At 39.2% G+C, this 22768-nt stretch overlaps 1 protein-coding gene across 17 annotated transcripts in view; it reads right to left on the reverse strand.

Annotated features, from left to right (window-relative positions):
- Positions 1–22768, reverse strand: part of Heph (polypyrimidine tract-binding protein 1 heph) — a 356236-nt gene that overhangs the window by 35428 nt on the left and 298040 nt on the right. For all 17 annotated transcript variants that reach the window (XM_070296915.1, XM_070296914.1, XM_070296909.1 and 14 more), the window contains one exon: positions 6317–6454. In XM_070296915.1, the coding sequence (XP_070153016.1) occupies positions 6317–6454 (138 nt within the window). The remainder of the gene's footprint in view (positions 1–6316; positions 6455–22768) is intronic.

Below are 22768 nucleotides of genomic sequence, written 5' to 3' on the forward strand. Positions count from 1 at the left end.
TTGCAGTTCGGGAGTTGCGCGCAATTATAGTTACGCGCGAGATCAATTTTCCTCGACCCGCGATCATTGATAAGGATATTTATTGGAGAGTATGTGAAATGGTTTTTCCCTATTATAGTATCAATATTAAAGAATTGAATCTCTTTATGAATGAGTAAAAAAAATTAATAATGTGCGCACGTTAAAGAAAAAAAAAAAAAAAAAAAAAAAAAAAAAAAAAAAAAAAAAAAAAAAAAAAAAAGAACGTATTACAATTGAAGATTCATCTATAATATGAATACAAATCGGGGGAAAAAAAAAATGTAATGAATCTTATTTTTTGTTTTCGCGAAAAACTCTTGCGATTATTCGCAATTAATAATTACATTTATATTAAATCATATGTAATCTATAGGTGAGAAAAATTTCACGAGAATCCCATAAAAAGGTTTTAGAGTGCATATTACTTGCGTGTGGTTGGCGCGATATATTGTATAAGCTGGGACTGTTAATGCCGGTTGCATTATTAATAGCTACAAATGCATCCTGACTTGACTACATGGCCACGAGCAGCCTTTTAAAGCTGTATCATAGGCGCGTCCACCATTAGCGGGATAACTTTTAATATCTTTACATTGGCAAGAAAACAACTTGATATCGGAAAACAATCGTCATCGTAATCTATTTTGCGTATATACTTCTTAATCTACAACGCTTCTTCTGCAATCCCTGTTAACGGGAATCAAGAAAATTCGAGATAAGTATCACGCGAGACTTTGTCGGTTACTTCAAAATATTTTTTATCGTTCGATATAAAAAAAATGCTCTACATAGAAATTTATATAGTCTCGAGTGTACAATAATTTCGATATCTATTTATATTCCAAAGTTATATATACGAACTTTTATTTCAGATAATCTTTCTATTTGCCGTTTGAGATTGATTGTCAAACGATAAAGAACGCGGGCTTTTCTCCCACAAGCTGCAACGCTAATATTAGCTAAAATAAAAAAGATGTATACTCTTTTTACGTTCGATTGAAAAGTTGAAAAACGCTTCGATCTATGCAACATTGACGGCTTTAAATTGTACATTTCAAGGCGCACACGCGTAAAACACTCGAGCTGTTCGCTTGTTCGTACTTGAACGAACAACTGGAACGATCGAACCGAGACATTAGATGGTTGCCAACGGCCATTAATCATACAGTACGAGGAGGCAGGTGATTAATGTTTTCCTCTGTGCGCGCTAACTTCCATCCCTCTCTTCCCTTCCCTCTTTCGTCGTCTATTTTCACGCTCTCTCCCCGGTTTTCTTCGAGTCACCGTTCTTCGGGTTCCTTCGTCGTCTCCCATCGAGATCACACCGCCAAATTGCCGGCTACCATCGTCGAGTGATTAATTTACGATCCCCATACCGTCCCCTTCGTCACTTTTGCCATTTCGATTCTCGACACCCCCACGAAACATTTAGTGTATTCTGATAATTCTCGAATAGCATCGATTTTCATTCCAAAAATATTACATGTTACACATGCGCAAAATTGTAGAGAAAACATTTCACTGAATATGAAATTTAGATGAGAGGACGATCCATTTGTAAAATTCATCCTTCCATGTTTATAATTCGCGATCCAGAGTAGTTTTCATATACCGATAGCAATTTATATAAAGCCTTGTCAATTTTACTATAATAGGAAGAAGTGATTTCGAAATATATCAAATTTATCCCTTCAATGATGCATTAATATAAGATGAAAGGATTCTCGCAACAAAATAAGTATGTACAATATCATTAAAATGTATTGACTTTACGTGTATCTGTATGTCTTGTGCATTTATATTTTTATATATCTTATATGTTTACATGTTAAAGAAAAATTCTTCCTGTCTCTGGGTGCAAGTACTAGAGAGATTAATATTAAAGAACACACACAGAATTTCACACCAGCATACACAGATGCAATTTTTAAATAATCTTTATTAAATTGTCGGTGATTCTAAGAAAAACATAAATAAATAAATAAAATAAACGAGAAACCGCACGTAGCAAAATCATCCTATGTTCAGCGCCGATGATGTCGCTGTTTTAGATCGACGCGGGCCTTAATAAGGTGAGACTTAGTTCTGCGTCTCAGGTGATAGACTGGGACCTAGGTAAAGGTAATTTATATCGCTAAATGCACCGATGAAGTTCCCGAGTCATTTAATCGAGACATAAATGTTAAATGCTCACCGTCTCTTTATTTATGTTCGTGGATCCGGGACGATACGAGCAATTTTTTATATTCGCGAACCTGTCCTTTGACGCAGGGTTTCGCAAATAGAAGGGCAAGGGGGGAATGCGCGATGCGTTCGGTGCATCTCGTGGAACGTAATAAAAAAACACCGAGCAGAAATTATCGCGAAGAAAAGACACGATCCGCGCTGTCGTTTTATGAGTCCATCGACCATATAATCGGATTTATATTTTACGATACTTAAAGTCATCGATATATAATCTTTTTTCTTTCATCGGATAGAAAACGGATCTTGCAAAAATTGGTAAAATATAAATTTTCTATATCGGCAATTGACCAGCAAAAATTTATTATTTTTATCGTTACTCGTATATTATTAATATGATTTTCGTAAAAAAGTAATATAAATATCTAATATTCTAATACAAGTGTCATAAGAGATATCACGCTATGTTTCAATGAATTGTGATTGATCCTATATTTTGTAAAGCAATTCATTAAAACTTGCTGTATTTTAATTCAACCTAATGTCCAAGTCCTCGCGATAAAAAAAAAAAAAAAAAAAAAAAAAAAAAAAAAAAAAAAAAAAAACACAAAGAAAGCTCTAATTTTTTTTACTCGGTACAATCTTTCCTGGCCGAGCTCATGGATCATTAAGAATTTTCCGACGCAGGGACGTCAACTAATAGCATTGGCTGGATTACAAAGTTTTCAGAGCGCCGATCCCCGCGCCTGAACACCTGCACCCCTTTCTCGCACAACCCTCTCGGGACGCAACCTTTCCATCCCTTACGGGAATAGCGCGAGAAGTTTCTACCCCCGCGAGGACGGACTTTTCGCGGCATTTAGCCGCCTCGGCTCGGGAGACCGTAAAGTTAAATATCGGAGGAGGATTTCTAAAGGGCGAGGAGGAGGGGAGATGAAGACGGTAGGAGGGTGGAAAAAATACCGCCGCCACGTAAATTGGCTTCGCCGCCGGAGGCTGTTGGTTAATCGTGCAAAGAGGTTGCGGCCGAGCAACAGACAAACCGGTAACAAATAAAGAACAAAGTTAAAATTCAATTCAACCGGAAGAAACAATCGAAGTTCCGGCCGCGAGAACCGAGGAGAACCGCGTTTATTGTTTCCGCAAAGTCGAGAAATCCAGGGAGACGCACGGAAATTTTTCATCAAAAAAAGTGCCCGATTTGAAAAAGAAAGGAATAATAAAGTTATAAGAAACACACATCTCTCAAAATGTATGTATATGATCTCTTTAAATATCTATGCAAAAAATTGAGTCTATTCTCTCGAAATAAAATACATCTATGTGTAATTTATATACAATATTTATAAAAGAACCGTCGCGAAATCTATTTAGTATCGTATTTTATAGAAGTTGCTTTAAGTAACGAAGAGCAAACACGAGATCGGGATTTCCAGACAATGTGCTTAATCCCTCTTGAGAAAGAAGCATTTGTAAGCTCTCTTGGAGAGAGCACCGTATCGGATTACACGCGCAGTAGAACAAGTCAACCTTTCGTCAGGCTTCGGTAAAGCGCACATGGCGTATACGCGAATGTTTCCGATCAATTTGTTCGGTGGTGCGTGGTTAAAATTTGAAGAGACGCCGCGGCATTTCGTCAAGACGTCAAGAAGTGCGACTATAAATCCATCCGCTTTATATAATTGATTTTGTGTTAAAAATTTTTTATCGACGTCGCTTGACATTTCTTACTGGATCGCAGATATCGATCGACTCGATTATAGATCGAGAATGCAGAGTTAAATGCGTACAAATTTTTCTGATCTCCATGTCTTTTCACATTTTACATTTTCTTACGCGAAACGGTTCTCATTCGGCTATCTCGAGATAAATGTCAGTCCATACGACGGGATTTTGTTTACGGCATAAATCGTGCGATATCCCTGGGAGTGGATCAAAGAATCTGGTCTGACCAATACAAAGTCCACGATGGCTGGCTTCGACAAGAGTTAATCTTTCGAGCTGATTACAAGTCGCGGACACAAATCCAGTTCCACCGTCGGAACCATCGTGTAAGTCTGCTTACGCAACCAAACACATATAACCGACCAACCGTCGATTCGTAATCCGGGAATGTTTTCCGCCCGGTCCATTATCGGCTTAGCACGGCTCTCTCTGCCGTTGTCGCTGTTCTCTTCGCTTCGACCTCATTCGACATGTTGGAGAAAAAATAAAAACTCCGCCTTCTATATACCCGCGCGCACTCAGGTAAATCGATAGTGTTAAAGATAGTTTCCTCACACGCCACTCACATTTGCAATTCCTTCGGGACATTTAGAAAAAAGCAAAAAGCCTTTGTATCGAGATGGACTCGCGAGGTGCAGTGTAAATCCTATAGATATTTTCATGGGAATAACTATAGTTTGCAAATTATGTTTTTTTTTGTCGATAATTCTTGTAAACAATTCTTGGGAAGGAAAAAAATTAATTATTCTATTGCGTTACGATTTCGCGTTCATTTCATCAATTTAAAAATCTCTCGTTACATATCATCGACATTATATAATAATTAGTGTGTAAGATAACTCAAAAATAAAAATTTATGAAAAGAGAAATTTCTTCGATCAATTTTTTTTATCGATACCCATGTAAGGTTGATGTTATTACTTTCCCGGGGGCGCAACAATAAGACATTCTACTTTCCTATATCTATTTTTTATCCTGCTTTCACATACTCGCGTGAGAAAGACATTTTCGTACACGTATACCGTATTATCGGAGAATATTATTCGCGGCGCTATTGAACATGCTTAAAAATGCATAAGCCACTCAACCCGAACCGGAAGCACTCCGGTTATCCTATTATCCGGAATCCCAAGGGATAAGAATTACCCTCCCGTAATGATGACCAGCGATATTTGCCCCTTTGCTTTCTTATCGAAAGGGAAAACAAGTTTTATATTCATAAACACGAATATTACGTACGAAAATATATTGACCAAATTGTGTGAATTACGATAATTATATTTAGTGTTTATTTTCCATTTAATTTAAGATTAAAAAGTATTATAAAATTGTAAGTTTTATATAAAAATAAAAATCTACATTAATTTTATTATCAATCTATAGTGAATCGAAAACTCGATTACTTTTTTATGCTTTTTCGTATGCGCGTGAGTACATTTACTGATTTTTAGAAAAAAATTCCTTCCATATAAAAATTTCTACAAAATTTATTATTTTGGCATAACATTTAAAATGGCTGCAATTTACTTTATCAACTTCGAAGCAATTCGATAACGAAGCGAAATGTCAATTCCGCCGCGAGTGCAATTAGTGTCTTACGAGTGTCGTATAAAATGTATCGCGCCAAGCAACTCCAGCAACTCCGATGGTCGCGCGGGCGCGGCAAGGAGATTATTCTATAACTTTAACAATCAATTATTTAGAATTCAGTTATCTCGGCGGAACGACCGGCGGTATATTCAATTTTAAAACTGCAAACAATCGCCCGCAGTAGCGCTCGCGGACGACAAACACTCAATATGTAAAATGCGATGTAACTTTCGCCGCGACCGCAACTCCGGCACCGCGCGGATTAATCAAGCGGAATTCACGCCCGACTTGTAAACGTTGATCAAATATCCGCGAGCGAGTTAACGACCGCGGGATTGTCTGCGAAATTCGACTAATTCAACTTTGTCACGGTGCTGCGCGACATTTTTCGGCATCCGTCGAAAGTTAAATTACGTTAGCCCTTTCGGGCGTCCCCGGGAAATTAGAGACGTACTTTCCCCTCGTTTATAACACGCGAACTCACGGTTTACGCGCGCAGAAATTTTTTTTCACAATTTCTTTTTTTTTTTCTCTCTCTCTTTCACGACAAGCCCCAGTTTTCAAATCTGATACGGTAAAAAATTCTCCAAAAAATTCCTAAAGTACTCCACAATGTAGAGAGTCGTGAAAAATTTCCATCTTTTTCACCAACCCTCTTTCCGCACACGTGCATATCTGAATATGTATATAATTCATCGTCGCATTACACGCGATACTGCATTCAGCGCGGCCGCTTTCAATATAAAACGGAGAAATAATAAATAGGTCGGTCGGGCGGTCCGCGTTGCGTGCTCACCTGATAAAGTATATCGAGGGTGATCGGATAAAGCATGTGCTCCACGATGACTCGAAGTACCGTGTTGGGTCCGCCCTGGGTCTCGCCGGCACTGGTTACCTGATTTTGTCCGGGAATCGCAACCTGGTTATTCGAGTTCTGCAACAGATAACGAAAACGGAAACGAAATTAAGCGCTTTGTACGAGCGAATCAATTGCTATCGACGCCGCATTCACGCGTGTCGCCTGAGAAGTATACTGAAGATACAAGTTGGCCAAGTTTCACAAGACATAAATTCCATTCCAAGTGATATAACTTTCAAGTGATGTCGTTGAAAGTAATAACTTGGTTTTCTTGTATTTTCAGGATCTCGTATGTAAGCAGATAATTGAAGGTTTGCTTATAATAATTAATTTATTATTGTCATATATATAACTATTCTATATTTAAAAAAACCAACAATGAAACAATAAAAATAATCGATGCAATTATTTTTATCCAATATATGCTAAGATCTGTGTTAAACTTACTCGATAATGTAAAAACGTTCTAACCATACCATCAAGAACCATTTAGATCATATTATAAAAGTGTATTCATGATATAAAATAAATATCACGAGTCTTATGTATGTATCATTTGTCAGAATATCATTTGCAGTTTTTGCAAATTGCAGCTGTTCACATTTTATAGACAAAAAATATTTACGTTACATAAGATAATATTTAATAGTCAATTTATAATTTTATATTTTAAATTATAATACAAACGCAAACATTTTATATTTATTTGTACACAAAGTGATTGTGTGCCTTTCAGTGATAAAGTTTAAAATTCGATGATTTAAAGAATACATTATGGAAAATCTTACGACTTCGATACGATGTATGATCCTTCTTCTTCGCACGATAAGAAACAGATCATGAAAATTCTGTCTCGGCTTGTCCGCTGAGCGTGATGAAGCGGAATGAAAAATGATTTCTTTGAAGTGAGAAGCAGAAAGCGAGCGTCGGAAAAAAAAAACGAAGAGAAATGCGGGAGGGCAAACGAAAATAGATGCAAGAGTATTAAAATGGGACGCATACTGAGCGTAAAAATGAGGAGACATTATACTTTGTAAGTGAGAGCCGTATAATGGACGATAGCGCTGCTGGGTTATTAAAAGAAGCTGTGTCTTTCCGTGTCCCATCGAATAAAACACCCGGTACGTTCGGTCTTAATATTAAACTGGAAGATTGCGGAAAAGAAATTGTTGCAACAGAAATCATGCGACTTTTCTATAACAATCGATCGATTATCAATTAAATTTTTATAAATAGAATATATAAGTATTCTACTTAAATATTTAATTGCTCATTATATTCTTTAATTTAATATTTAATAATTTTACTTCAATATTTAATTACTCATTATATTCTTTTCTTAAAAAGATTTGAGCCAGTATCACATTCACACAGCGCACGGAACTGTTGGAAAAAATAAAATCATCAGAAATGATTTTTCTGCGAATATTTTGTTCGCAAAATTATTCTATTACTTTAAGAACGAAATCATGTTAAAAACATGATAAAGCATTATTCGTTCTTCCTATCCTTCGCACGTGCGAAATGCGTCTGGCGTACCGTTGTCGTTTTCATCAGCTGTCGCTGCCGGTAAAGCTGTCAAAGTGAACTTTAAGGGGTACAACGTGGCGGGGACATTAGCATAAAATGCTAAAGAAACGCGCCACATTAGAATTTCGATGTTGATTAAAGCGCGACGCCCGGCAAGGCTCCTAAATCTGACTTCGTAAAAATAACTTCTCTCCGCGTCGCGAGTATCCTAACAAAATTTCCACGTCGACATAAAATCGCCTTCGCTTCCTAATTCGCGCAGAATTTTTGGATAATTCAATTCTCGGTGATACAAGTAGCAAGTTAATTATCCAGTTGTTGCAAATAAAGATTCGCGAAACGCGAACACGTGTACAATTAAAAATAAAAATATTAAAAAATTTGAAGACATCTTACGCCAGACAATGAATCGTCCAATTTTATTATTAATGCGTTATATATCTAATAAATTATTATAGAGGGAATACAAAAGAATCTCAACTTCAATTCTGACGAATAAAATACAAATTGAAGACGTACAATCGTATCTCGATTATTGCAGCAAGCGCAACGATTGTTATTAGCTTTCATCGGAAGCCATTTCAAACGAATTTCAAACGCGAGATTGCTGTAAATATACATGGCTTCGATGTAGCACTTTTCACGAAGCGGTATACAATATCCTTAATAAAGACGTTCGATAAAAGCAATTCGCGAAATAACCGATAAACAAGCAAAAGACAAATATAGATTCGCGAGGAGCCCGAACAGTCTTCACGACAGAACGTAATCGCGGATATGCTACACTTAAAAGATGTTGCATTTAATCGCGCAATATCTTGACCTGAAAAAGTACGACGCGTTGAGAAGAGAGATAAAACCAAGCTATAAAAAACGTATAGTTCTTCAGCGGCGAATGATGATCGCAACAATTCGGAAGAAGTAACTCGAGCGCATGACGTGGGAGTAAAGTTCCACTTCGCGGGACGTTTCATAAATGCGAGAGCTTTCGATTATCCGGCGATGCTTTTATATGTGTTCGAACAAATCGAAATATCCAACATGCGAGAAAACATTGAAACGTGTCAAAAAAAAATGAACGTGTGTTTTGTAATTTATAGATACTTTTGAAATGTTATGGGGATAAAAATTAATTTTGCGATAATATTGAGGGAGAATCGCTTTAAAATCATAAATAAAAATTGATATTTTTTGCGCTTAAATTTTTCGAAAAATAAATGCTAAAGAGATGTGAATTGCAATATTTTAAAAAATTATTCAAATAAACGATTTCTCACAAACAAAATGTCGGAGTTAAATGAATAATTAAATGGCTAGTGTATCTTTTGTTCCATAGAATTTATAAGTATGTTTTACCTCGGCCTCGTTTACTAACTATCGTTTTGCTTTTATTTTTGATAAAACGCGAGCTTTTATATAATTCGGTAGCATTTCGTTTGATCGTATATGTTGGTTTAATTGCGACGTAAAGTAGATCGTGACGTCGTCGCGAACCATCGGTGGAAACTACCATCGAGCGTATCTACTAATAATTTTACGAGCGATTTTATCGAAAGTTCGCATCGCTCGCTCGCGGTTTAGTCGAGTTTCCGCACGGATTCGAGGCGGTTTCCGGAGTTGACGAGGTCTAAACCTAAAATGTTACAGTTTCTAACTGTAAATGTGCTGCAAATAATTTACAGAGGAAGAAGAGACGCATCGGGGAATTAAAATTAAAATAAATCAATTGCTTATATAAATAATTGGCAGTAAATACGAACGAGTCAACTGTTGAAATTATTTCAACATGAGACTAGAAGAATAAATAAAGTGGCTCGACAATCCATTTACCTGGATGGTCGTGACGACCCTTCAGGACGGATAATATTCGAGATCGTCGCGCTTTCTTAAAAGGGAAGGATTAATTTCAACATCTTGACATCGAGCAAAGAAGAGAGGGGGAAAGAGAAGGTAAAAGTTTACCAGCTTAATTAATTAGTCTGACAAACGTTAACCGACGGCTGCCCGTCCTATCGAATCCGCCGTAAGGGTGACGTGCGGCCGGGGCCATTTTATCCGAGAATTAATCCTAAAAGTTGCGCATAGCAGATCCCCTTCGTCCCCTTTCCCATCCATCGCGTTCCATCTTCATTTCCCATCTTTTCCTCCCCGCGATGCCGATTCTCTCCCTCCAATTAGCGGCCATAAATTCTCATGCGTGTGAAACATAAATTCGCGCGCACGCTGCTCGCTCTCTTATTTCGCCCTCTTCCTCCCGCATCTTCTACCTTCCTCCTTTTTTCCAAAGTAATTCACGGGAGATCGTCTCTCCCGATTCGCAATCCTTTTTATCGAAACCATGCGTCTTCCGCGAGAGACACGCGATATATCGGGAGATTCCTGGGAATCTCATCAAGGTCGCCGCAAAAGAAGTTTCCCGCCGATTCGAGCACGTTCTCGCGAAACCTAATTTTTATTATCGTATTTTATTATCGTTTATCGAGAAGCAAAATATCAAATATCGTCGCGTCGAAGATAGCGGACGAGTGAAAGTTAGAACGATCCATCCGGTATCTTTATCGTTAGCGCGAGTACGTGAATTTCGTGAAGTAATTATATCATAGAATAATATTCCGTCTCTTTCGTAATAAACTGCTCGGATTGAAGATAAATCTCTCGACTTCTGAAAGATTTCATGTTATTTTCCATGTTATATTTCGTCGCTCCCGAGAATGTAGCATAAATTAATAACGAAGTTACAGTCGTTACATCATCTTATTTTATCTGCGAGTCACATATCTCGACGACCAAGCCGCATCAATTTATATCGAAATGAGCAGTCCTATATGTATACGTTCCTAAATATTTACTAATGTATATATATGCAACCCGTGTATATTAATCAGTTCTCCTAATTAAAATTACAATGTTACGCTCATATTAGAATTATGGCATATTCTGATTGAACTGTGTGCAAATTTTAAATTTCCATTATTCTTGCGGAAAATTAATTACATTTTGCAGAATTCGCGTTGTGTAAATAAGACTTATATAAATTAGAGAATTATGTGCATATTAAATTACGCACAATAATTATGGATGCAAATGAATGTATATTAAATGAATAAAATAATATTTTATTTTTCATATTTCACCGACATTACTGCAACGTACCTGCACTGTATATAACTTTTTTCTTTATATTTTTCTCCAAAACTGTATCTTTCGTTCAACGAAACGTCACTGCTACGAAGAAGAATAGACATTTCCGTTCCAGTACTTGGAGATTTTGATGGGAAGACGAAAGGATCTACTCTCCTTCCCAACCGCTTAGAGCGACTTAATTATACCGAATGTCGATAATAAAGTCACCATCTGCGAGCCGTCTGGGAGAGGCTCGATTAAAGCTGTCCTTTAAGCTGCCAAAGAAAGATCTTCAGAGAAGAGAGAGGGAGAAAGAGAGAGAAAGTTTTCCATCCGAAAACTACCATTCTCGTTCGAAACTCCCACCGTGAAATAATAATCCTAATTATTGTTATCGTAACTCGCACAATAGAAACCCGGAGAGAAGTAACGGGCGGCTGCTGCTGCCTTTACAATACTTAGCAGGCTCGATAATATATAGGGTGTCTCAATCGTCGAATATTGTCTCTCAACTCATACAATTTTCGAATCGTTAACGATTAGGAAAATTTCATTATAGTTCCGCGCATTTTCATATTTATTAGACATATTTAAATGGCAAAAAAATTTCATCAAAGACACGTCGCGTATTTTCATAAATTCGATTAATAAGTGGACGGAAACGAAACTATCGTATTCTCGCGTTAGCTGTCGGTCACTTGAAGCAGTTCGACGAATGATAAAGTGGCGAATATCGCTCCAGGATGCTGTGATCCGCAACGCGCGCGCGGCGGACATTCCGCTGCTACAAGATTGCCATGGCAGCCTGGATCGTTACCACGACTATGCACTTGCCCCGAAGCCGCTTTCAAGGGGTGAAATAATTACTCCTAGGGGTAGTTTCTATCCCCCTTTGATAGCACGGCCTCGGAACTAACGATGAGTGCCGAGACTGAGAACATTACCATAACCTTCCATTACTCGTTGCCGCTCATCTTCCACCTACATCCCTTTCCTCTCTCTTTCATATTCTCCTTCTTTTTTCCCCTCTCGCTCAACGTCTTTCTCTCTCTCTCTCTCTAGCCAATAGCGGCCGGCTATCTCTCTGCATCCGATCCTTTCGCAGGCCTCTGATAAGATTCGACGAGGTTGTTTTTTCTCGAGGCCGCCACTGCTGCGGCCAATCGTATCCAGATGCCCTACACCGGAAGCTACGATCGGTCGCACCAACGGAATCGTGCCGTAAAGCTTCATCTGAGAATACCATTGCGCGAAAAACCGCGAGAGCGGTTAAAGTTTTACGTGCTATCTCTCGCGAAGATCTGAAGCTTCGCGAATGTTCCTCAGGATCTCTCCTTCTCTTCCTCCTCTCGGAAAATTTACGAGCCGTTCTCTATGCGGTATAATAAGCCAATCTGTTCGCACAAACGTGTCATGATCCGTATAAATCTTTTTGCCGAGCGAATCTATCTCGTCTCTCCCTCGAGATTGAGATTTTTCGATTTCGCGATTTCAAAAGTTCGTCACCGATTCGCTTTTGGATTTTTTAGAACCGACTTTGACGCTGTCAAAGTTTCCGTTCCTCCGTTGTCGCGTAAAGATCTTTCCTCGCAAAGCTTTCATTACAAAAGTTTTAGCTGGCCTTCAAACCAAAATATTTTTTTTTTCAAACTTTGATGCTCGATCGAGGGACGTCACTTTTCTCAGGCCATGGCGAGGGATATCGAATAAAAACGGATGATAAACAACAATACCAATTCGGCAATTTTCATGATAAAATGATTGATAGGCGATGCTAAAAAAAAAAAAAAATGACATTTTCATCTCTGAAAGGATAACGATTAATGACTGCGGAACAGCCACTGTCTTTTTCATGTCATCTCCCTCTTTTGAAAAGACTCGTATTGTCAAAATGATTTATTTGATCAGCGATACACCGTTCGTTTAATCGCATGGAATTTGAGTAACGACGCTATTAGTTGAAGTTACTGAAAGAGACGGCGGTCCACGAGGATAATTAATTCCGTTTCACTTCGACTATTGTTATTTTTTTTTTTTATATCCCCACTACATAATTGCGTTCGATCCACAATTCCGAATAAATTAGATTTGTCCGGGAATTATTTGTTTCGAATGAGATTTCTCGATGAGAGAATTTCGAGAGTACCGCTTGTCTCGTTCATCGTCGAATGGCTCGAGAAAATAATAGTCTGAGAAAATAAGAGGCTTCCGCGGACCGCAATATTATCGGGAGTTTTAAAATCTATCTGAATTCTGTAAAATAGATGGTAGAATTATCACGTAAATGTAATATTTCGACAATTTTTCAACAATTGTTAGCAATGCCAAACAATTCCCTTATTATTTTAAATAAGTTTTTCACATATCAATTAACGACAGAAATTCCTTCATCCTCGTACGATTTCGTTCCTCGAAAAACAAATAGCAAGGATTAAACACAAGTATCTTTCTTGTATAATCTCTAATTAATATCACCGACCGGATTACTCTACGACGCACACTGTTTAACTTCATTCCGAGGGAATGCGAAACGATCCTTTTCACGGCATAACGTGCACTCGAAGGCGAAACGAAGGAATTAAGAATTAACGCACGCTCGGGAGCGTAAGACGCCGCCGGTGGATTGCCGGATAGAAGCCGCACGAATTGCCGAGAAACGTCTTGCAATTTCTTGACGAAACGAGCGAGGATAACACGCCGGAATATGGCGGCTATCCGCAGGATATTTCGTAAAAGTAACAGAGGGAGAGAAAGAGAGAGAGAGAGAGAAAGAGAAAGAGAGAGGCGTGGTGTTAAAAAATGAGAAGCGGCGCGATAAGAAAACTACGCGGAAAGTTCTGCACGCTCGTTACACGAGCAGCGCAAAAATATTTTTCCTGAATAATTCATCGTCCGACGATGATGGAATCTTGCTTAAATTTCGATTCGAGAGAAATATCATGTAAAAGGTAAATCGGGGAAATTAGATACGTGAATCGCATTTTTAATGGCGTTTCTCGATACGATCGTTTTGATTTTCATTACATCTTCGACGACTCTCAAACGTCCACTTTGGTCGAATCCAATTCGCCTCACAATTTCCGCGATCCGGTTGTCACGACCAACGGATGAAGAAGCGCGTCGAGCGAAAAAATTCGTCAGTCCCATATGCGATTTCGTCAAATTAAATTCCTCCCGAACTTGATGTTCACGGCTCGATCTCGGCCCGATATATGTCCTTTTCGCGCCGGCGGTGACGGGCCCGCCACCGTTAACGTCGCGCGTTGTTACGCGCGTAGTTTTCGGCCAGGGGAGAAAATTTGCTGGCCCGGTCGATGATACAGCCATCGATTTCAATCATGCGCAACCATGACACCGTTTCCTCACCCCCTTCTCGAGCCAACATATTCCATTATACGCCGCGTCGAGTTTTTCGACCCCGGCAGAGCTTCGCGCCTCTCGCTTTTTCGCGATTTTCGTTTTTCTTCCTTTCTTTTCGCCTCTCTGTCTCGTCTTCTATCCTCTCTCTTTCTTCCTTTTTTTTTTTTAATGCTCATACATACACCTCGCAAGCGAGGGATAAAGGACGCGCGTTCATTGGACGACATTACGAGCGGGATTCGTTGCTGTCAAAATGATGGAGTGGCCCACCCAGCCAAACGGACTCTTCCGCAGTCAGAATAATCAGTCTTCCCGGCTTGTAGCGTCACCCCTTTTTCACCCTGTCGCACTCTCTCGTCGTTCTCCCAGAGTCCCTTGCGTCGTACCGGGATACAAGAATTGTCAAAGCTATCTTGCTCGTAATATCGAACGAAATCAAAATCGAGCATCCCGCTAGCCTATCACTTGGCGAGCGTTTATAAAAAAGAAAATTCGCGATAAATTCTGAAAAACCGCATTCGAGAATGCCTTTTCTTTAATTTTCTTTCCTCGCGATGCATCGCACAGTGTATTCTTCTTATATATTATCCTTCCCTCTTGACCTATTACATTTACATTTTCACGTAGTAATTCGATATAATATATCTATTATGCACGCTAAGAAATTGCTTGCGAAAATAGCCGGAGATACTATCGTTTTTGCCGTTATACATATGTGACACTTCTTTCTAAAACCACTCTATAAAACAGCAAGATAATTTATACCTGAAAAATTCACACCAATGTGAAATTTCGCTGAAAAGTCGAGGACGCGTCCCTCGCGTTCCCAAGACGCCCCTACTTCTTCCATGTTTGTCCCTATGTATGTCCAGGGGATTGCGTTCTCATGTCAGGGGAAAAAGGAACGAATCGCCTATCTATCCTCGCACACCCCCACGCGCTCTTCGCTCTTGTATCGGGGTGAAAGCGCCAATAGACTCCCGTGTGCAGCTTCGCGATATGCGTACAAAGTCGTCGATACCGTTATCGAAGACGGTACACAAAGGCTCCGAGGAGAGGACAGGGAGCGGCGGCGACCTTTCAGATTTGTTGCGGGAAAGTATTCGATTTTTCTCGCCGTCTCTCGGCAAAGGGAGCTCTTTCTGTTTCGCGACGAAATGGTGAAATATGACGAATGAGGACAGGGAAACGCGTCGAACGTGAAACATGATGGATTGGACTGGCGTTGCCTATGCTTTAACACGCAGCGAAAGAGGAATGAGAATTTTTTCTCGCAAACTCGCGTATACGATTTGTCGCGCGATCTGTATATCGGCCATTCTAATAAAAATTTCCCCTTCTCTCGCATCGATGCGCTCAATTTTAACAATCAATTATGTAATACGACATTTTATCGGATATAGTCCGAATATTGTACCCATCGTGTATCTAATTATCGCATCCACATACTAATGCCGATCATTATCTCCACGCGATGATTGCAATAACGTCCTAAATCAACAATTATGATTATCCTGTTTCATATATATTATTAGCGGGCTGATTAATATTCTATCTTCAAATCAAATACATTATGCATACGCCGCGTTTATATTACAACGTTCGTGACGTCAGAGATGAGAAGTAGTAGGTCACTTTTTCTTGCGTTACATACGTTGAAATAAACGAGTTTGCCCGCATGCTCCATCGGTCGCGATAAAGTACTCGTAAAATGTATCCCGCCAACTCCCCGGTTCCGGATCGTGAATTAATAAATAGACGGAAGTTAATCAACCATCCCTCTAGCGCTCGCAAAGTTTACTTTTGTCGAAAAATGTTACAGGTTAAATTACAAAGTTCACTCTATTGAATTGCGGCGTGTCAGAAAGTTTTTCCGCACGCAGGTGAAAAGCTCATCTATTTCGATCGCTATATATCCCGTGAAAAAAAAAAAAAAAATTACACGCCATTTCTCGTCCCTGATAATGTGATAATGCAATACAGTCGAAGTGACTTAATCTAAGAGATAAAACACAGCAATATTCCTGTGAATCTAATTTGGTCGGACATTTTTTTTTTTTTTTTAATATAAAAGAAAACAAGATAAAAATTTTCCTTTATATATCAATTAATAGTACGAAGTTTACGAAATCACCGATATCACTTCAAACAGTTTACGTTACACACACCGAGATAAAGCTGCCGGTAATGTTGCGAGATATCTGCGAAAATTCCGTTCGTCCCCGCGAGATAGACATTCTCGGCCGGGCCGAAATTTCGCCCGAGGAGAAGAGGGGTCGAAAGCGACATTTTCTCTCGACTTGCGATAAAGCTCGCTCTTGCAAGGTCGGGCAAGGGAAGGAGGGAAGATTCGGTGGCTCAAGGGTGCGTGGAAAGGATCGCGGCCTCTGATGTAACGCGACGGTCTTCATGGCTTGCATATTTCAGAGCTCGATGCAGTGAATGTAGGTCTAACAATGGCACATTGTTATTCGGACCTGTCGCGGCTGCCAGCCAAAGTGGAGCAGGGTGGCTATGGACGAGGGGGGAAGAAGGAGCGGGGTTAAAAGGGATAGGTTGAGTTACCGGCCACGGAAATACAGAGGGTAGGCAAAGAGAAGGAGAGAGGCAGAGAGAGAGAGAGAGAGAGAGAGAGAGAGAGAGAGAGAGAGAGAGAGAGAGAGAGAACTCGAAGGATAGCGGGCAAGATGGCGTAATATTTTTAATGGAGGGTGTCTCGGGTGATCTACGGCGCGCCGCATTGTTTCTGTGAGACGCCCCCGTATACATTGTATCTCCCTCGTTTTTCCCAACCCTCTTTTCTCACCTGTCTCCTTCCGTCCGCCTTACCCTTTCTTTCCATTCTCGCTCGTGGTCGGCATCCCGAAAAATTCGAAAAAATACATCCACGATCGAGTTCAAAATATACGAAATGTATATCATGCTACAATATAAAAATAATTAATAAAAATCAAACCATAATTTTCAGCAATTTCTTTTGACAAGTGACAAGTTTTCTCTGCAAACTACAGACCATCGCAAAATTCGTAACCGCAATAATTCGTGCGCGAGAAAAATGATTCTTATAAAAACAGAATCGATGCCGCGATATAAGAGAAAAATCTACAGCGCGGATCCAACAAATGCGACGGCGGGTTTGGACATCGCACAATTGCAAATTATGCCACACTCTACCCTGCATGTATGTAGCTCCTGAAGGGAAAAAAAAGGAAGGAGCGGGAGAGGAAATCCATTGCCAGGGTTTCCCTCCGTCAAGATTATATATATACGCGCGATCACTTTTCCGGCTTTAACGCCCGCTTTTATGTTGCTCGCAATTACCCCGCTGGAAGGCATTAGCCCGTAAACAATGGCCGCGCGGCAAACAGATTAATAATCCTTGTCAAGATTAAGCTGATACGTATTATTTAAGTCCTTTAATTGAACGCGTTAGGGCGCCATTTTAATGGCCTAATCGTCAAATATTGTCAACAAATTACAAATTTTTCATCTACTATTAAAATTGTTGCGCGCGTTATATGATCTCCCTCTCTCTCCTCAATTCTTCATTCCGTATTATGTACCCGCGGTAACTTTTTCATACATCCCTTTATATGTACTGTGTTTCTGCGTACACACGCGCGTTTGCGGTTTCCATTGCATTTTTATCGCTCACACGCCGCTGCAAATCGAATATTCAGTTTTACTTTTTCCACCCTTGGAGCTCTGTTTTTCCAGTTTGTCACCGCATTACTTTGCATCCTGACTACATATTGCTTTTTCTGCTCAAAAAATCGCCATCTCCCTTCCTCCCTCTCGTTCCTTCTCTTTCGCCGTTTCGATAACATCCACTACGCGCGCGGAAGTATACCGACGATAACCTTATGCCCGACGAATAAAAAGCAACGACATCGGAGCTTCAGCCAAACCCGTCGCTTAGCGGACACACTGATTTATTCATGATCGCCACGTTTATCGCGCAAACCGCCGGTAAACGTCGGCGAAAAATGTTAATGTTGACACGGGATTAATCGCGAAAAATTCATGTACGCGGTGCGCCTTTTTTTTTTCTCTCACGTTCACACACACCCCGGGAGAAAAATTCTAAATCATCCATCGTAGAAAACTTTTTTTCTGTTCAAACAAACGTTCTCGAAACAGATTCAGAAGCGATATTACGGAAAAGTTATTTCGAAAAACTCACGTCATATACACCGTGTAACACGCGTCGTATGCATATATCTTAATACAATTAACGCTGTGTATACCGGCGTAAGGCCTACATCTACAGCCCTGATCTCCCGCGATATCGTTCCTTCTTTCCTTTTACCAGCGAAAAGTTTTCCGAGAGAACGAAAAAAAAAAAAAAAAAATCGCCGTGCACACTTCGGCCCGCTCGCCGGCGGTGTAAAGCAGAATTATGTCGTGCCGTTATACGGCGGGACACGAGACTGCCTTTTACGGGGGCTTCCTGCCGAGCGGCGAGTTTTAGTTAGAGAGCAAGCGAGCGAGCGAGCGAGCGATTACTAAAGGCTACCTCGAAAGTTTTCCTCGTCGGAAAAACCATTAGCCGGCGCGCGAGCGCCTTCCCTTTCTCGCATAGGCAGGGCGACACACTTCTGTTGTGTCGGCTTTGTTACGACCGCGCCGAGCGGAATCTGTTTTAAGGTATTAGGGAACCGAGAGTATATCCTTTCTCCTTTCCTTTTCTTTTCTTCCATGCTTCTCTAGCTGCAGAGCCGCCCGTCGAGGTGATAAAAATTTTTCGCGCGCGTGGCCTATCGCGCGCGGCGAACTTTTCCACGGATTTTCACGTGCCACGGTTTGGCACGGTTGACGAAGACGGAAAAGCTCGGAGGGACATTTTCGAGCTTGGTTGTTCGTTATTGCACGCGTGTCGAAAACAAAGGATACACCAGTTAGCGAGTTATTTTGACTATGAAAAATTAATTCTGTCTAAACATTTGAAAAATAGTCCCGGAATAAGTGACGTGTATTAATTTTTCTCTCAACTGGCTTTTTTCTATAAAATATTTTGTTAATTTTTCACGAGTATAGTGAAATAAAAGAAGGATTGACCCTTTTCATGATTTTATTAAAAAAAAAAGTTAATTAACTCTAGATTTTATTTATAATGGAACAAAGACTGATATTTAATTTCATATTTCATAGAAAAGAATTTTTTTAACTTGCAAATATTGTATTTCAGCAATTAATTTGCATTCAAAAATTCTCGGATTTGATTGACATTATTTGATACGAAATACGTTATGTAAAGATGCGAAATAAACACCAATTAGCGTAGAAATAAAGTCACACATTGTGTTTGTTCCGATTAAAAACTCTCAAACATTTTTTATATTCTTGGAGAAATCGCGTGTATATATATCTCTCATATAAATTCAAATAACGATATCGAATTAAATATATCATAAATAAATATAATAAGCTAAAAAACGCAAAGATTCCCTTTTCAAAGATGGGAACAAGCCTATCCTTTTCAAAATTGTACGCAATTTTTCATCTTTCATAATTATATATTCTTCCTTTCTCTCTCTCTCTCTCTCTCTCTTCTTTTACTTATAAATATAATATATCAATATGAAATTTCGCTAGCTGCCCAGGTATTCGTGCGCGCGTCCAAATTAAATTTTGTCGGCGTCTCGAGTACAAAAGCGGAATCATTTGAACGAGAACGGTAATAAAAGCGACCATGTGAAAGCGCACAATCGGGAATATCTAAATCAATCCGAATTAACTAAATAAGGGAGAACCGCGAAAGAGGAGAAGTCCACATAAAAGTATGTCTTAATTCCGGGCACGGGTTATATATTCCGCGGTAGAATTGAAAGTGAACTGGACAATGCCGAGTTAAAATTTTGCAATTGCGTCAAAAATCCAGGTTTGGATTTGGATATATAAGCGTGAAATAAATTATGTATCTGAATAAAATTCGCATGGCGATTTATTCGGATTGCATTGGGAGTTGCTATTTATGTCTGAAAAATTGGAGAAATTATGTTGTTATACATATTAGACGATATGTAATATATAATATTCGGCCTTTGCGTATATATTATTACTAAAATGTATTTCCAATTTTGTCGTAATTTGAATATCTGTTATTAAAATGTATATTAATATTATTTTAATCACGACGTTATTATACATATTCAAAGCACGTAATTAAAAGCGTCTAATTGCTCGCAATTACTTCAATGAGATTTAGTCTGACTTTAATTACATCAGTCTTGATAATAATCCATTTTTGGACTCCACTATATACATCGTAACGTCTCCCCTCGTTTATAACTCATTATCCGAAAAATATATCTATCTTTATCTCGCTCATTCTCCCGCTGTAAAGACCGCGGCTACGCGTTCCGGGGTCGGTTAAGCCGGGCTCTAAATTAATTACTAAACAATGCCAGGGTGCGCAGTTTCTTTATTAAATGAGTTCGCTGGTCGGGCGTTTACTTAACCGACACATTACTCCCAGAGGAAGGCGATGGTTACATTAACTGCGTGCCATAAATATGTATATTCTCTTTTTTGGCCTCTTTCGCTAAGAATTTTGGATTCTTCTAACCACCTCCGCCGACTTATTTTTCGCTCAATCCGCGTATTCTATTATTATATCTCGAGTAATCAATACCTTGAAATGTATATAACCGATAAGAAAAGCAATGCTCAAATTTTCATGTATAAAAAGAAAACAGAAATTAAAATTGAAAGTGAAGATTATTGACAGATTATCAGATTTATCTAAATTGCATAAATCGTTAACTTGTACAAAGACAAAGAGCTTCTTCGACATGACTCCCATAAATCAAACACCGTTCGTCGGTGAGATGCACGACGATATTTTAATCGCAAGTGAAAGGCACGACTGATACCGTCGCGGATTTCTGTATGTTTCCTCGTTCATGTAAAATTGATTTCTTTTCCCTGAGAAGCGAGAGCCCTCGGGAAGAGAGCAACATCGCTTAGATGTGCGACATTCGTCTTGCGTTCGGTTCGTAAAATTTCCGACATCATCGTCGCCTACGTAGAATCGCGGACTGCACGAGAGGTGCATATCGCCAAGGCTTTCACGGCGATTGCTTTTTAGGCGTCGTTTGTCAGCCCGGACGCACGGTGAGAAATCATTCGACCGTAGAGGGAGCGAACTCTCGCCGAGAAACCGAAAATCCTTTACCGGCTATCTTTGAGTCTACCTCACAGAAATACCGTCGCATTCACGAGAGAAAAATGCAAGTATCATTTTGAATGGCATTTAACTAATATAAACTTCTAGAGTTAGCAATTATTGGCGAATAAGATATATTTAAAATTAAAAGTAATATTTAAAACCGGTAAAAATAAACTGTCAATATAAAATTATGGTTTGATAAAATATCCTGCAATAATGTATTTTTTATTAACTGTATCCAAAGCTTTTGGTTTAGCCGAGAAATGGAAAACAAATTAAATTTGTGTGCAAGAATAAAATTGAAGAGCTTTTACTCTCGAATAAATCAACAATATAGAAATAATATTTTCTCCATGCGCTGAATTCTAAATATCTTAAAGAAAATTTATACAACCACGATCAAAAATTTTCACATTATTCCAATATAATCTTATCTTTCAATATTACTTCGATAACACTTGGAGAAATATATACAACTTCAAATGTAAGAATATATAGAAATATACGCAAATTGTAGAGAGATTTATATTTCCAATAGAACTCGCGCGATTGATTTTCTTTTACTAAATATTTAAATTGAAGCTAAATCGACGAGTCGTTTAATATTGAGAGAATGAGCAAGCAGGAGCAAATTCAATTTAGTAAACATACTTAAATACGCGCTTGAAGTGAATATTATCTCAAGTAAAATCTATTTTCAGATATATTTAATGTATATCTCTGAGAGAGAGAGAGAGATCTTAAAAATAAACGATGCAAATTAAATTTCTTTCACGAAGAAAAGTTGGAATTCAATTCTTGTCGCAAATAAAATCGGTGTATGAAAAAAAGTATATGGTAAAAACTACACATGAAAAAAAGAAACTGCTTTAAATTCTTTCCACTCCCCTTGTTTTACGATCGCATTCGCTCTTAACTAAACGACATCGCGACACGCATGTGCAGGGGATGACGTGAGACTTGCGTGCGGGAATTTTCTACGGGAGTTACGAATTTCCTCGGCGAGCGAGAAATCGTGGCGCGTCGTGCGGTTCCATAAACCCTGTAAATTGTAAAGTTTCCACGGTCACGTGTGCGAAAACTTTCCGCTCAAGAAAGAACATCGACGGCGACGGCGACGACGACAATGACGACAACGACGACGACGACGCGCGTCACCGTGTGCCATTTACTCCCTTATTTATTATTTTTCGTGCAGACCCCCC

Source organism: Polyergus mexicanus, unplaced genomic scaffold, assembly GCF_030449975.1.
Source record: "Polyergus mexicanus isolate NDT 795.1 unplaced genomic scaffold, iyPolMexi1.0 SCAF_6, whole genome shotgun sequence".
In the NCBI taxonomy this organism is placed as follows: domain Eukaryota; kingdom Metazoa; phylum Arthropoda; class Insecta; order Hymenoptera; family Formicidae; genus Polyergus; species Polyergus mexicanus.